Raw genomic sequence first — 14,364 nt, forward strand, 5'->3', positions numbered from 1 at the left:
TCTAAGATATATCGAAACACCGTTTTAAGGACAAAAAATACTTTATTTAACCATTAAAAATCCACGTACATCGGTAATGAATCTGTCAAAATTTTTTTTAAATCTATTTTTACTCAAATGGTCAGTGTCCCATTTGATATTTGAAGTCAACCGTCTAAAAGCAGCCGATAATCTTTCTGCAATTTCTTGATCCGTTTGAGTAGATAAAATATTCTGTACAACTTGCTGATATTCGTCTTGATAACAACATATCAAGTAATATAATGGCATATCCACGGACGATATAAGATTCGAGTTAATTTCTTGTGACCAAACAACAGTAATAAGTACCTAAAAGAGTAAAGAAGAAAAAATTACAATTTAAATATATCATACACTGTTTTAACAATGCCTCTATTTACTTCAAAGGATCACGACTTACATTTAAAAACGGTATCATTATTTGGCTTCGCGGACGTCCGTTTGAAATGTCTTTGTAAATCTGAATTGCTAAGATTTCAATGATGTTACAGCATATCGTGGATACAACATGACAGAAAGAAAATAAACCTAATTCTACCGATGCCAAAAGTGGCTGCAATAGTTCAGGAGATAAATTGAGTACTTTTTCAGGAGAAAGTTCGCAGAGCACTGTTATCATTTTAAAGTATCTATAAAGAAATTACACGTTAGTTGTGATTGATCATATTTTTATAATAATGAATAATTGTAGTACTTACTGTGAACACAGAAGGGGGAATTTTAATAAATCTATAGTCATTGTAGGCACAAGCATACTCAAGCCACACAAAAAAGCATCTACTGCTCGTTCCTTGAATGCGTCTTCAATATTCATTAACAATTTCATTAGTAGTAAAATATCCTCATAATTATCTTCTTCTACAGTTGAATCTGCACTCAGTCGATTAGCGTTACAACGCGTGTAACTTTGTATTGCACCTAAACATATTTCATATATTTGTGCAGCTTCAGTCTAGAAGCATAAAATTAATAAATTTATTGATCACAGTCAATTATCACAGTAGTAAAGATAATCTTACCTCTGATAAATTCCAAAGAGCTACAGTTTCTTTTGTATATACGCAGAGCAACTCCAAAATTAATTCTACTACTTCGTGATAATTATGATATAATGATAATAAATTTGGAAGTTCGCGTAGTACCGGATATACATGTTGAAATAGTAGTCCAGAACGTTGTGAACCTTGTCCAACCCCTGTTATAAAATTGAAATTCTTTCATAATATATTACTACCTCTTGAAAATATTAACAAGATAAAAAGTTCGTAACATTTTTACCAATAAGACGTTCCAAAATATCTATAATTTGAACTTTTACTTCCTCTTGATGATAAGATTGTAAAAATTTTTCATCTGAGGTAATTTGTTTTATGGGCAATCTATCTAACAATGATTGTAAAATTTCAGTCCAGTAAGAGTGTTGTTCGTTTAAGTTTTGAACTGAAGCAGCAACTTGACCTACTGCTTGCATTAATCCTCTTTTAACTACCTGTGGAAAGTCATATTGTCCTTTTGTAGCTAAATTTAAAATATTGCCAAATCGTTCAGACTTCCGTACATAAGTGGCTCTGAAATCATGATCGTTTTAATAATCATTTATTAATTATATTACTTTACTGTATTATACGTACTTCTTTGGCGACTCAACGAGCGATAATAACAAGTTTATAGTCTCATTCATTAATGCCGGTTCACTCTTGAAAGCATTGATATTGCATTCTACTTTTTCTAGCAAAAAATTAACAGCCCACGATGCACCGGCCGTATCTTCCCCAAATGCTTGTATAAATGTAGTTGATATTTTAAAATAATGAATTTCTGGTGGTAATAGGTAATGAAGGGACCATTTATGTAAAAACCAAGTGATGGTGCAACTTAATTCAGGACTTAATATACTATCTAAATGAATAGATATTGCTGTTTTTTCTATGGCACACAAACGAAAAACATCGGCGACTAAACGTATGATATGATCTACCGATTCGGTATTAATATTAATATCTGTTGAAATATTTTCGGAGGATGCTAAAAATTGTAGTGTAAGGTTTAAATCAACCTTTCCTTGACGCACCTAAAAAATGTTATTACATAGATTTTTTTCTTATCTATGAATATATACTTGTTAATAACCGAATATAAAATGAATTGCAGACAGTTAGTTACAATTTTTCTTAGTGAAAACTTTTATTTATTATACAAACCTGTTCCATATCATAGGTCGTTATCGCAGAAGGTATTAAAGCAACTTCACCATCTGATTCCATGCAAAGTATATTACCTATTATAAGCACTAACCAATGTATATCTTCGTACAACTTAATCATACAATTATTTTTTAACGATTCAGTCTGTCCCACTAACATATTAAGATTTTCACGTAATTTAGAAATACGATCTTCTATTAATTGTGCCAATAATGGAAGAGAATGATGCGGTACTTGTCTACCAAAAAGTCCTAAAATGAAAAAATTTACAAGTATATGTATCCATGTGTAAGTATATATGTAAAAATTTACCAATTATTTGCAAATTTTCCTTAAATCTCTCCCTATCATTCTCTTCGTTATCATGTTCTTCCTTTTCAAGATCCTTGTCCTCGACGTTCCTTATACCTTGCGGTGGTGATAAGTGACACCGAAGATATATGTCAAATATTTGGCTGGAACTTCGTTTATAAAATTCCGAAGGATACCTATTTTTTCCAGACAATATATACGCCCACGCGTCAAACAAAGCATCTAAAGCCTCTGTGTACAAACAGTCACCAACAGTTGACTGTAAAAAATGTTTTATATGTTATATAAGTTTTTTTTTTTCTTCTTCTTCTTCTTCTATGGAAAATGTAAATTCAGAATATTACTTACCAATTCTTCTTGCGCTGCGTTTTCTAAAAACGAACAAGTTAGCCGCGATAATTGTTCCAAAAACGATTTGAACATATCTTCGGGTAGATGATTATACAAACTTGTTTTAAAGAAAATTAATAGCGTCTTTATTATATTAGCAATCCCAACCGCTTCTTGGTCGATAATATCGACGCTTGTTATCAATTTTAAAAATCTCTCCATATAATTAGAGAGATACTGCAGTTCCACTACTTCGCGAGGTATCTTTGCACCATTTAAACTTGCTAAACGAACTAAACATGTTCTCGCATGATAAGCTAATTGCGGATGTCCTCGTACTTTCCAATATAATGTAAAAAATAAATCCAATACAGCTGGAACTAATATTATATCTTGCCAATCGGTGGTTAAGTTCAATGCAGGATTGCCTGACTCCTGAAATAATTCAATCATAGGCAGTGCACCGGAGTTAAGGAAAGTAATATATAATGAATTAAAATATAATAACAATGAATATTGAATAACGTGTAGTACTAAAGAAAGGATATCTATAACTCTATCACGAAGAAACGACCAAGTTAGTATATTTTCCAAAATTGGAAGTAACTGTTTAAGAAGAGTTACAGCATCTTCTTCCAAATCTTTCTTAATCAATTCGTCGACTATTCCCATAGAAAATTTAAAAATCCTTTTTAAATCAACAGACTGGAATCCTCCTTTTATCTCAAAATGTAATCCCCATGGTAAACCGATATTTGTTGATTTAGAATTGGTTGCAAATTCTTGCATTATCGCTGAGATAAGATGACATCCTAAAAGTTTCTGTAAATATTATAAAATGTAACAAAACAAATTTTTGTACTTATATAAGTAATAATATTTATTCAATTAATCTTATTTACTCTTGGCAAGTCAGCAGTCATTATTAAGTTTTCAATTTCCCCTAGTATATCTTGCCTTTCCTTTCCCTTGTCAAAGATACTGTTACTTTTGATTATAATTGCAATTACTTGTAGTATGACTCCTCTGACATACGGAGCCAAATTTGGTTTGTTTATCACATAGTGTAAAAGGTATTGTCTTAAAGAGGAAACAACAGTACTCTGTAATGTTTGCCATTCTCGTATTAGGGCTATTTTTATTAAACCGGCTGCTTCAAAAAGAATATAATCATTTGTATTGGTTTCCAAAATTTGTCGACAAAGCTCGTACGGACATTTAGTTTTCCGAAAATTTAAAAAAACTTCTTCCGCAGATCGACGTTGTTGCGTTGAAATTAAGTTCGGTGGTGCCTGAAAATATAATCTGATCATTACAGTAAACATACAAACAAATTAATATTTATGTTCCTAATGTTCTGAAAAATATTAATAAATTTTTCTTTTTTATTAAATGGAAACAGCAAATTTGTAAAGATCTCAAATACTTTGGATTGTATTAATTGTTAAACACTTTATTTATTCATACAACTGATTTATTTTATTTCAATAATATTATGTATGACAAAAGAAACATACATATCATATACATATATATAATTAAAAAAACATTGTATAATTTTACAAAAGTAAAATAGATTATATTTTAGTTACAGTACAATTAAAAATATTACAATTAAATACATATTTATATTTTAAAACATTAAGTATTAGTTCTTCAAATTTTCTTTTTTATTAAATTAAATGCTTTAAATTAAATTAAATTTTTACTTTATTCTACAATATTTATACATATTATTCCCGCAGAATTTGTTTAAAAAATATATTTACTATAAGCTCCATGCAAGTATTGAAATACGTTAAAAAAACCTTAAATTTACCAAAATCACTTGAGCTGCTTTTTCCAATTCATTCATTAATTGTTCTGCCATTTGTTATAAAATACTGACGTTTCCTAAGTTAAAATAATCGCTTGTAAGCAAAGTTTAACAAATGAATAACATCCGTCATACAATTTACTTAGACGCAATTCCTACTGCTGGCACTATGTACTAAAAGTTATACGTACTCCTGTCAGTGACTATAAATCTAATAAGAGCGGACACAGGGATACACAGTGTAGGATTTCTGTCGTTGCACGTTGCACTCCCCCTGTGGCCCGGGGGGTTTAGAATACGGCCACGGTAACCCCTGCCTGTCGTAAGAGGCGACTAAAAGGGGGATGTAAAGGAACGAGTAAGATGAGTGGAGTTAAAAGTACAGAAAGAGTGTGAGATTAAAAAGTACGGACAAGTATGAGTGAAATTAAAAGTACAGAAATATGTAACATGAATAATGTAAATTGAAAATGGCGCGATAATGTGCTTGGTCGATAACTTTTCGTTGGGCAAAAAGGGACAGATGTAAAGTCCCTAAAGAACGCCACCCTCAATAAGGCATATATTCATTTCAGTATATTCAGGACTCATGTTTAACATCAAAGTTCTTGAAGTAATATAATATAAATTTATACTATTATCGTGTAATTTACCGACTGTCAAAGAATCGATTGTTCGATAAATCGGTAAGTAGCTTCTTTTCGTCGTGTAGTTTCCGTCATTTTTGTATAGATGGTGCACAAGTTGAATTTTATTTGCGCGAGAAAATTTGATTTGAGACTTATTCTATTATCCATATTTCTTAATTATATATTAAATTGTAGGATTTTCGGTAATATATCAATCTACAAAATGAATTAAGGAGAGACTCATGTTTGGAAAGTATTACAAGATGACAAAAAAAATGTTGCATAAGGTATGAAATTTTCATTTAGTTTTAAAACACATATATACAAATTACATATTCTTCTGTATAGTTTAAGAACATATGAAATATATATCATTTAAACATATTCTACAAACCAATATAGAAAGTGAATAAAATTGTTTATACATAAAATGGTTCAAATGACAAAATATTTCACATAGCATTGTTTCATAAAAGAATTGATTTATTCTCTTGGTACCATTTAAAAACAGAAGCTACAAAATTATATTGTGACTTCTAAGTATACAAATTGTTTGCAAGAATATCATAGATGAAAAAATTTGCAAATAATAGTATAACAGTGTTCATTATTTATAATTTTAAAACGTGGAATGAATTTTTACTTTCCCATTGACATAAAATTTTTGTTTTTACATTATTATAATTGTATTGAATTCTTAAATTTATATAATTATATTTGGTTTGGAATTTTCACTTTATTAAACCTTTTATCTTGTATGATACAAGTTTAATCCAGATATATACAACGAGTATATTACTGGAAAATTGACAGACCATATTCATTTCTGTTATAAAAACTACTATGAGTTATATTAACACTTATCATATAAAAAAGATATTAATTATGAAATAACTAACTTGTAATTGATAGTAAATTACATTCCATCCTTAGAGACCTTCTAGCTTCTAAAAACGTAAATGAAATTTATCACATAGTTGTAATTTTAGTAAAGATAAATTTAAATCTAAACTTTTTACCGTTATTACTACATCAACATCATTTCTAATAAAAGTCTGTTTCTTAAAACTTTGATATATACCAACTCTTCCTTTTATGAAAGTATCAAAAATATCCTTTCTGATATACATTCCCCAACAAACAACAAAAATGAAACATTATTATGAAACCATAAAATTACAATTAACGCTTTTAATACAAACTTTTTCTAATCGTTATTCTGGAATTATAATATTCATTTTATATTCCCTTTTCCAAAAAAAAAAAAAAAAAAGTACGTAATAATAACAAATATACGATCTTGCTTAATGCTACTTCGATTTCAAGATATAAAACTAAGTAAAATTTATAAATATGGTACAATTGATAGTAAGCTATAAAGCAGTAATAGATTAATTATAGATACACATACATATTAGCACTGTGTGTCGTTGAATCTTATGGCGATTTTTTAAGTCCCCTGCTTACAGATAATATAATCAAGGATTTAATTAAATGTTTGCTTTCATGTTCAAATTGAGTATGTCCCATTCAGTCAGTCGCATACACCAACCACCATGATGACTAGCAGCCATCTTGACTAGCTTTTTAATTTTTTTCCGTTTCCTCCGACTTCGTTCCCACTAAGATGAGAGTCTTCAGAATTAACAAGTTACATTGTGCTTTTCTAAGTTCAAAGGGTATAAATCAATCCCCAGGATGTTCAGGGCAACTACGATTCACTTGAAACCATTTATCGATACAACTGAAAAATAATAATATTTTACTTTATTATCAAGTTTTTAATAGATTTTCTTTTAATCTTAATTTTACCATACAAACTTACTTTTTATGATATATACAAAGGCAAGGTAAGCGGGCTATAACATCACCAGGTTGTAATTCTTCAAGACAAATAACACATTCACCTTTTTCGTCAGATAATATGTCTTCTATAGTAGATAATAATACAAAATTACATATTAATAAATATTCAATAAAAAATGAATAATATGAATTTCAAAATCAGACAAAAGCAGAAGACATGAACTTACCGTTATAACTAAGACGTGGCTTGGTCAAACACATGACCAGGTGACATTCTATATCATCTGGTAGAATAAATTTGGAACAAACGGGACATTTTAGACCTTAAATGTAAAATAAATATATTATTCATGGTTTTAACACAGAAATGAATTGCTGTGAAAACTAGGGAGAACTATACCATACAAAATTCTTCTCACTTGATTTACTGGAACAACCTCAGCCTCAGCCTCATTTAGACATGAACTTATTATAATTCCCATAATAAAACCTACATAACCTTAGTTTACCCATCACATATAATTAGTTGTGATATTCCATCTTTAAAAATTATTACTTTTTACAGTCGGAATTTAAAATTTATTGAACTACGTTAGATCACAATTGATTTATATACGTGGTTACCGGGCCAACTACTTCGACAACATGCGCCAAACAAACGCCCTTTATTTCACCCACGATTATCATTACAAAATATCATTACATAACCCTCCCTTTTGTTTTTTTTTTTAAATTCAAAAAATATATATATTTAAACAACAATGTGTAACTTGTAGAAAAGCATATTTAATGAAAAGAAGATATCCTCGTAATAAGAAAGTCATGTAATGTATTTAAAAAACATTATTGAATATTAAATGTTTAAAAAATTCTCTTTTTTTTCCTAAAAATAATATATGGAAAAGCATCAAATTTCGACTTTTTATATGTTCATATTAGACGCGCATAAATATAGAATTACATAACAAATGATAAACTTCCTCGTTCCATCAATGTACTATATAATATTATCAACTAATTTATGATTTATCTATACGTTATTAAATTATGAATTTCATATGTTATAGTAATAAATTGTATATGCACGCACGTGTGTGCATTAATTACACACAGGGTATTAAAAAAGTAATGGTCGTGACGACACTACAGTGTTTCTTGTTAATGCAAGATCCTTATCATCAGGCCCCTCAAATCTAAATTATGTTAGTAAAATAATCGCAGTCCAAGTTTACTTTCTTTATGTAGAATAGCTTCCTAAGAAAACAATGAATAGATTGTGATCCGTGTACGACGTTAAAAACGTCGGTAATCGTCAATACCATTTTTCAAGATACAGCCTTATGTCTAAATAAAATTGATGTAATACATAAGAAATAATTATTCTTATTGCATAAATGTTTTTTGAAAAATTATACTTACTGATAATTACCAACGTTTTCGACATTACATACAAACCATAATCTATACACATTGAAGAGGACATAGATATAAAATAGAAGTAGGCTAGACCTACACTTGATTTCAGATAGCCATTTCTGCCCTATAGTGTTGAAGGCCTGAAATAGGGTCATCTTGTACCTAAGAACTATTTAAATTCTGTAAAAATGTTAATAGTTTATTATAGGAAAATTGTATTTCTTACAAATAATTGTTTTAAAAATTATGACCATTACTTTTGTACACTTTGTACATATGTTTATATCTAGATATTGAGTGTACACAAATACCTGCATGTTTCATTCTAATATATGATTCTAATTCTAGTCTAATATGTATTCTAATATGTACTATTATTGTCTAGCACCAACTGATAAGAGAATGTTTCATTGTTTTTACTAAGAATAGTGAAATTTGAATTAATTTCCAAATTTATAATAAATTTTGTAACATATAGATGATTTTAATTTTCTTTTTGTTAAAAGGATGCTATATTTTTTTAATTCATACGAGGACTATCAAAACAATTTGATAAAATATGATGCAATAACATATTCAACATTTAAATACATTGTTACTATTGAAATGTTTCATTTATTTTTTCTTTTCATATACTTTTCAGTTAAAAAAAAAAATACTGACCAATAATAACACAAATGCTTTGCATTTATACATACATATATATTTGTGTATATGAATGTAAACATGTATTTATTGTAATATATATTAATGAAAACATGTATAAATATACTATTAAGGAAAAAATGATTTTAGATTCTATAATCATTTAGTAACTTTAAATTCATGAACGTACCATTAAGAGACCAAATATGAGAAGGCAAGCTATGGGCTGCATATACCCGACCACTATCCTCATCTGCTTCATCTGAATCAAGTTGTGGTAGACCAAGTGCCTGACCAACTCCAACTCCTACCGAAGAAGCAAGACTGCTCTGTTCGCCAGAAGAAAGATCTGGCACTGAACTTAAGGAACGAGCACGCTGTCTACTATCTCCAGATACTCTAGAGGTTTGTGATTGATTTCCTTGCTGATGTTGATGTTGTAACATGCTAACACCTCCAGGAAGAGAGCGAAGCATAGAAAAACCTTGCATCGCAGCTTCATTTGCTCCAGTAGAGGATTGTCCATTGCCTCCAGCAGATTGTGCCACCGTACTTGCTTTGGCTCCCATCCCAATTTTAAATAGTGGTAACGTATTTTCCAACTATAGTAAAAGTATTTCTGTCCAATATAAAAATTCTATTTCGTAATCACATGAAAAATTAATATTCCAAATAATTGGTCTTGGCAGTGATACACGCACTGACACAGTTCTTACAAATAGTCCTAGTTTTTCTATTTTTCAATGTTGTAAGAATAGTCAAAATTAATAATGTTTATTCCGACAATATTACAGCCCTTTAGGATTTAATATAGGCCGGAATTTTGTAGACGTGCACCGCAGAGAGCAAGTCATATCGTCCAAAAGCATACTAGCGGCTTGTCACGCAAAATACCCCCCGACATCTTGCGAGAAACTTCCTAGAAGACAATGATCAGCTGCTATGTTGGGTATGTATAGTTTAATTCACACATAAAATTTTCCTAGTATGTATACTAAACGCTAACATTTAACGTCCGTAGGTGTATAATATATACGTATATAATAATATTTTTATAATTTTTCATAATTATTTATTAATTTAGAGTAAAGATCTATCTATTAAATAAGAATTATGTGAACAAGTTGTTCATTCAATTATTTCCCCCTGTGGCTGGGGGGTTTAGAATACAGCCACGGTATCCCCTGCCTGTCGTAGGAGGCGACTAAAAGGGGGCGCAAGAGAAAGACAGGAAAGAAGAATAAAAAGTATGGAAATAATGTAAGAAAAGAAAATGTAACGAGCAAAGGAACAATGTAACACGAAAAGCAGAATAATGTAAATTGAAAATGGCGCGGGAAAGAATTGGCAGTAATGACAACCTTTCGGTGGGCAAAAAGGGACAGATGCAAAGTCCCTAGAGTACGCCTAAATGGGGAAACCTGTAATGAAATGAAATGTTTGTTCAATTATTTTAAAAAATCTCACAATAAGTATACAAAGAAATGTTCTTAGTTTTTCATACGGTTTTGTAGAATCTGAATACAAACATATATTGAAATTCCCGTAAGGTTGATCGGTCTATCTCTTACTTAGTCTATGGTGACACCACTTATGAACAGTTACACCGAAGCAATTGTGCTGTGTGTATATAGGTACAGGTTTGTTTAAGATTAACAGATTAAGGTTTATTATTAAATTTTATGAGATAAATTGTATTTCTTAATACTTAATATATAATACTACAAGTTTAAAATCGAAAGAAATTGATTAATTACACTGTACATACTGTGAATTCGGAATTTTAGTTATGTATATGTTATATGTAAAATTCATTTTTAGGAATCAGTGTTTATATTCGTAGCAGTAACAATGACTAGGATTGTAATTAAAACATAATAGCGTAAGTATAGTGTGAACATATTGATTTTGGAGTTAATATTCCAAATTATTTAATGCATTTTTATAACTAGTGTATACATAGAGTTTTAGAGAAGGGCTTTCAGTTTACATTATATGGAATGTGATAAACAAAATATATTAAAGATGAATGAAAGTGAATCCATTTATGGTACTACATTATCGCAAGAATCAATAAAAGTAATTGCAGAAAGTATAGGTGTTGGAAATTTTCCTGATGAAGCTGCTAAAGATCTTGCTGAAGATGTAAGCTATAGACTTAAAGAAATCATACAGGTTTGTGTAATTTTAAACTACATTTGTATTAGCGCCATCTGTTACTTGTATTGAATTTATTTTGTTTGAATGTTTGATGTTTAGGATGCAGCAAAATTTATGAGGCACGGAAAACGTCAACGTATGACAACGTATGACATTGATCATGCTTTAAAAATTAAGAACATTGAACCAACTTACGGATTTTTTGCCAAGGACCATGTACCATTTCGTTTTGCTTCCGGCGGTGGTCGTGAATTACACTTTGTGGAGGAAAAAGAAATTGATCTTAACGAAGTAATATCTATGTCTAGTGGACAAACGTGGCCCAAGTTACCTTTAGAAATTACACTACGTGCCCATTGGCTTTGCATAGATGGTGTTCAACCCACTATACCAGAAAATCCACCTCCAGTCTCTAAGGGTAATAATTTAACATATCATACAAACATTTATTTTATAAAATACTAACATTAATTAATTTATGATACAATAGATATTCAAAGATTAGAAAGTGTTGATCCAACTAGTAAACTTACAAATAAGAGCCAAAATATTGGTGTTGGAAAACCTGGAGGCGGTGGGAAAAGTCAGAAATTACGTAATGTAGAAACTGTTCATGTCAAACAGCTGGCTACCCATGAGTTAAGTGTTGAACAGCAACTATATTATAAAGAAATTACAGAAGCTTGTGTTGGATCAGATGAAGCACGAAGAGCTGAAGCTCTTCAGTCTCTTTCTGCTGATCCTGGTTTACACGAAATGTTAGCACGTATGTGCACTTTTATCGCCGAAGGTGTACGTGTTAATGTAGTGCAAAATAATCTTGCACTTCTCATTTATCTAATGCGTATGGTTAAAGCTCTTTTGGACAATCCTAGCCTGTATCTAGAAAAATACGTATGTATTACAAGTTTTATTATCTTTAATATGTAATGTACAGTTAATTGATTTTGGTTAACATCATATTTTAATTATAGTTGCACGAATTGATACCATCTATTGCGACTTGTATAGTTTCACGACAGTTGTGTATGAGACCAGAAGTAGACAATCATTGGGCTCTTCGTGATTTTGCATCGCGCCTTATGGCTCAAATTTGTAAAAATTTTAATACTTCTACGAATAATGTACAGACCAGAGTAACCAGAATGTTTAGTCAAGCATTGGCTAAAAACAGTCAGGTATGATAGGAGGATTGCAACGTGTATAAAAAAAACTAGCAATAAAATTTTAATGATTGCAAACTTTCCAGACACCGCTGGCATCACTTTATGGCGCAATCGAAGGATTGTGCGAATTAGGCCCGGAAGTAATTAAAGCGTTGGTTATTCCAAAAATTAAATCAATTTCTGAACGTATCGAATCATGTATCGAAGGTCCCGGTTTGTCAAGTGTAGATAAAAATGGAGCAGGTCATATAAAAACCCTCCTTGTGGTAAATGTTGCATTCTGCCTATACAATGTTTATTACATTTTTCTGTGAAAATTGATACCAAGTTGTAATACATTTTTGTAGAAGTCAGTGGCTCCCGTTTTAAAAACAATACGATCTCCACCAGATTATGTGGAAGATTACAAACAAGATTATGGCTATATAGGTCCTGCCTTGTGTGCGGCAGTTGCAAAAGCTCGTACCCAACCGGTAACTTTAACAACAACTGCATCGACAACTGCTTTAACGACAAGTCAACAAGGTCCTACGTGCACTGGAAAAACTATTGTACAAGCTGGTAATGTTATTTTTGGTCATTTGAAAGTATAAATATTTCCTTTGATTATATCTATTCTTAATTTATTTCTTATCTTTTATTAAAGTGACAAGTTCTAGTCCTGGCCAACAAACTGGACGTACAATTATGCTCGGTACAAGTAGAACTAGCGGTGGAACTACTACGAGCGGTGGACAAAAGTTCGTGATCTTACAATCACGATCTCAAACTCCAACCGCTACAAATATTAACACTAGTGCAATACAACAACAATCTCAGTCACAACCGCAACAACAACCATCGCAGCAACAAGTTAAAATAGCTCAAACTAATGTGACTCAACAGAAAACCCATATACAAAGTAATGCACCGAAATTAGTGGTTGTTTGTATGTCTAGTAGCAACCATGGTACTACTACGGTGACTCAGGTATTGTATATTATATTAACAAAAATTATATAATATACTTAATTTGGAAGTTTAATAATTTAATAACTATTGAAAACTTCTGATGACAGGGAAATATAGCAACAAAAGCACAGAATGTATTCGTTACCCAACAAAATGTCGAATGTTCGCTGAGCCCAGAAGAAGAACATTCCTATCAGTGATAATAATATTTAACAAAATTACTAATACAGTGTACAGAAATAATATTGTAATATTAATATACTTTATACATATATACGTTTACTTTTATTAAATGACAAAGAATAACAAAACATATAAGATAATTACTAAACTAAAAATCGTAATTCATTTTAATAAAATAATATAAGTCGATCCATCATGTTGGGGTGTCAGGGACCCCGAGGCATTATGGCATCTGGGGTATCAGAGACCCCGATGCATCGGTGACGCTCACTGCATATCGATTTATCATGTAGGGGTGTCAGGGACCCCAATGCACAAGTCGCGCTCTCTACTTATCGACCTGCTATCTGTGGGGTGTCAAGGACCCCGATACACCGATGGCGCTGTCTACTTATCGACTTGCTATCTTTGGGGTTTCAGGGACCCCGATGCAGGGTGAACTGTATACCGACATTATGGCATCCGGGGTATCAAGGACCCCGATGCACTGCTAGCGCTGTCTAGTTATCGATCTGATATCTTTGGGGTGTCAGGGACCCCGATGCCCGGCTGGCGCTGTCTACTTATCGATCCGGTACCTTTGGGATGTCAAGGACCCCGATGTACGGGTGGCGCTCCCTACTTGTCGACCTGCTATCTTTGGGGTTTCGAGGACCCCGATGCACCACCGGTGGCACTCTCTACTTATCGACCTGCTATCTTTGGGGTGTCAAAGACCCCGCAAC

General features: G+C 31.4%; 3 protein-coding genes and 1 long non-coding RNA gene across 13 annotated transcripts; 2 read left to right on the top strand and 2 right to left on the bottom strand.

Moving 5' to 3' along the window:
- Positions 1-22: 22 nt before the first annotated feature.
- LOC114878940 (exportin-4-like) lies at positions 23-4,855 on the bottom strand. Its single transcript, XM_029193311.2, has 12 exons — positions 4,687-4,855; positions 3,770-4,159; positions 3,416-3,689; positions 2,886-3,325; positions 2,538-2,796; positions 2,223-2,476; positions 1,653-2,092; positions 1,300-1,589; positions 1,041-1,216; positions 720-973; positions 422-650; positions 23-330 (listed from the first exon to the last, which is right to left on the bottom strand). Exons 1-12 carry the CDS (start codon positions 4,735-4,737, stop codon positions 43-45), a joined length of 3,345 nt encoding a protein of 1,114 aa, XP_029049144.1. The 5' UTR covers positions 4,738-4,855; the 3' UTR covers positions 23-42.
- Positions 4,856-4,935: 80 nt separating this feature from the next.
- Positions 4,936-9,413, top strand: LOC114878944. Its single transcript, XR_003789831.2, has 3 exons — positions 4,936-5,369; positions 5,508-5,599; positions 9,330-9,413. It is a non-coding gene; the product is annotated as an uncharacterized LOC114878944 (long non-coding RNA).
- LOC114878943 (E3 ubiquitin-protein ligase ZNRF2) lies at positions 6,029-10,085 on the bottom strand. 2 transcript variants are annotated; one of them, XM_029193326.2, is made up of 5 exons: positions 9,896-10,085; positions 9,370-9,781; positions 7,346-7,441; positions 7,138-7,243; positions 6,029-7,056 (listed from the first exon to the last, which is right to left on the bottom strand). In XM_029193326.2, exons 2-5 carry the CDS (start codon positions 9,746-9,748, stop codon positions 6,999-7,001), a joined length of 639 nt encoding a protein of 212 aa, XP_029049159.1. In that variant the 5' UTR covers positions 9,749-9,781; positions 9,896-10,085; the 3' UTR covers positions 6,029-6,998. The 2 variants fall into 2 exon arrangements, with proteins under 2 accessions (XP_029049159.1, XP_029049158.1); XM_029193325.2 differs by having other exon boundaries at positions 9,370-10,084.
- LOC114878941 (transcription initiation factor TFIID subunit 6-like) lies at positions 10,043-13,730 on the top strand. 9 transcript variants are annotated; one of them, XM_029193313.2, is made up of 11 exons: positions 10,365-10,617; positions 10,694-10,813; positions 11,001-11,061; positions 11,143-11,354; positions 11,439-11,757; positions 11,830-12,233; positions 12,314-12,517; positions 12,589-12,771; positions 12,853-13,066; positions 13,152-13,474; positions 13,564-13,730. In XM_029193313.2, the coding sequence occupies exons 4-11, from the start codon at positions 11,175-11,177 to the stop codon at positions 13,654-13,656; spliced, it is 1,920 nt and encodes a 639-aa protein (XP_029049146.1). In that variant the 5' UTR covers positions 10,365-10,617; positions 10,694-10,813; positions 11,001-11,061; positions 11,143-11,174; the 3' UTR covers positions 13,657-13,730. The 9 variants fall into 9 exon arrangements, with proteins under 9 accessions (XP_029049153.1, XP_029049150.1, XP_029049152.1 ...); XM_029193320.2 differs by lacking the exons at positions 10,365-10,617; positions 10,694-10,813 and adding an exon at positions 10,043-10,128 and having other exon boundaries at positions 11,132-11,354; XM_029193317.2 differs by lacking the exons at positions 10,365-10,617; positions 10,694-10,813 and adding an exon at positions 10,043-10,128.
- The last annotated feature ends 634 nt before the right edge of the window (positions 13,731-14,364 follow it).

This window comes from Osmia bicornis, chromosome 11 (genome assembly GCF_907164935.1).
Source record: "Osmia bicornis bicornis chromosome 11, iOsmBic2.1, whole genome shotgun sequence".
Taxonomy (NCBI): domain Eukaryota; kingdom Metazoa; phylum Arthropoda; class Insecta; order Hymenoptera; family Megachilidae; genus Osmia; species Osmia bicornis.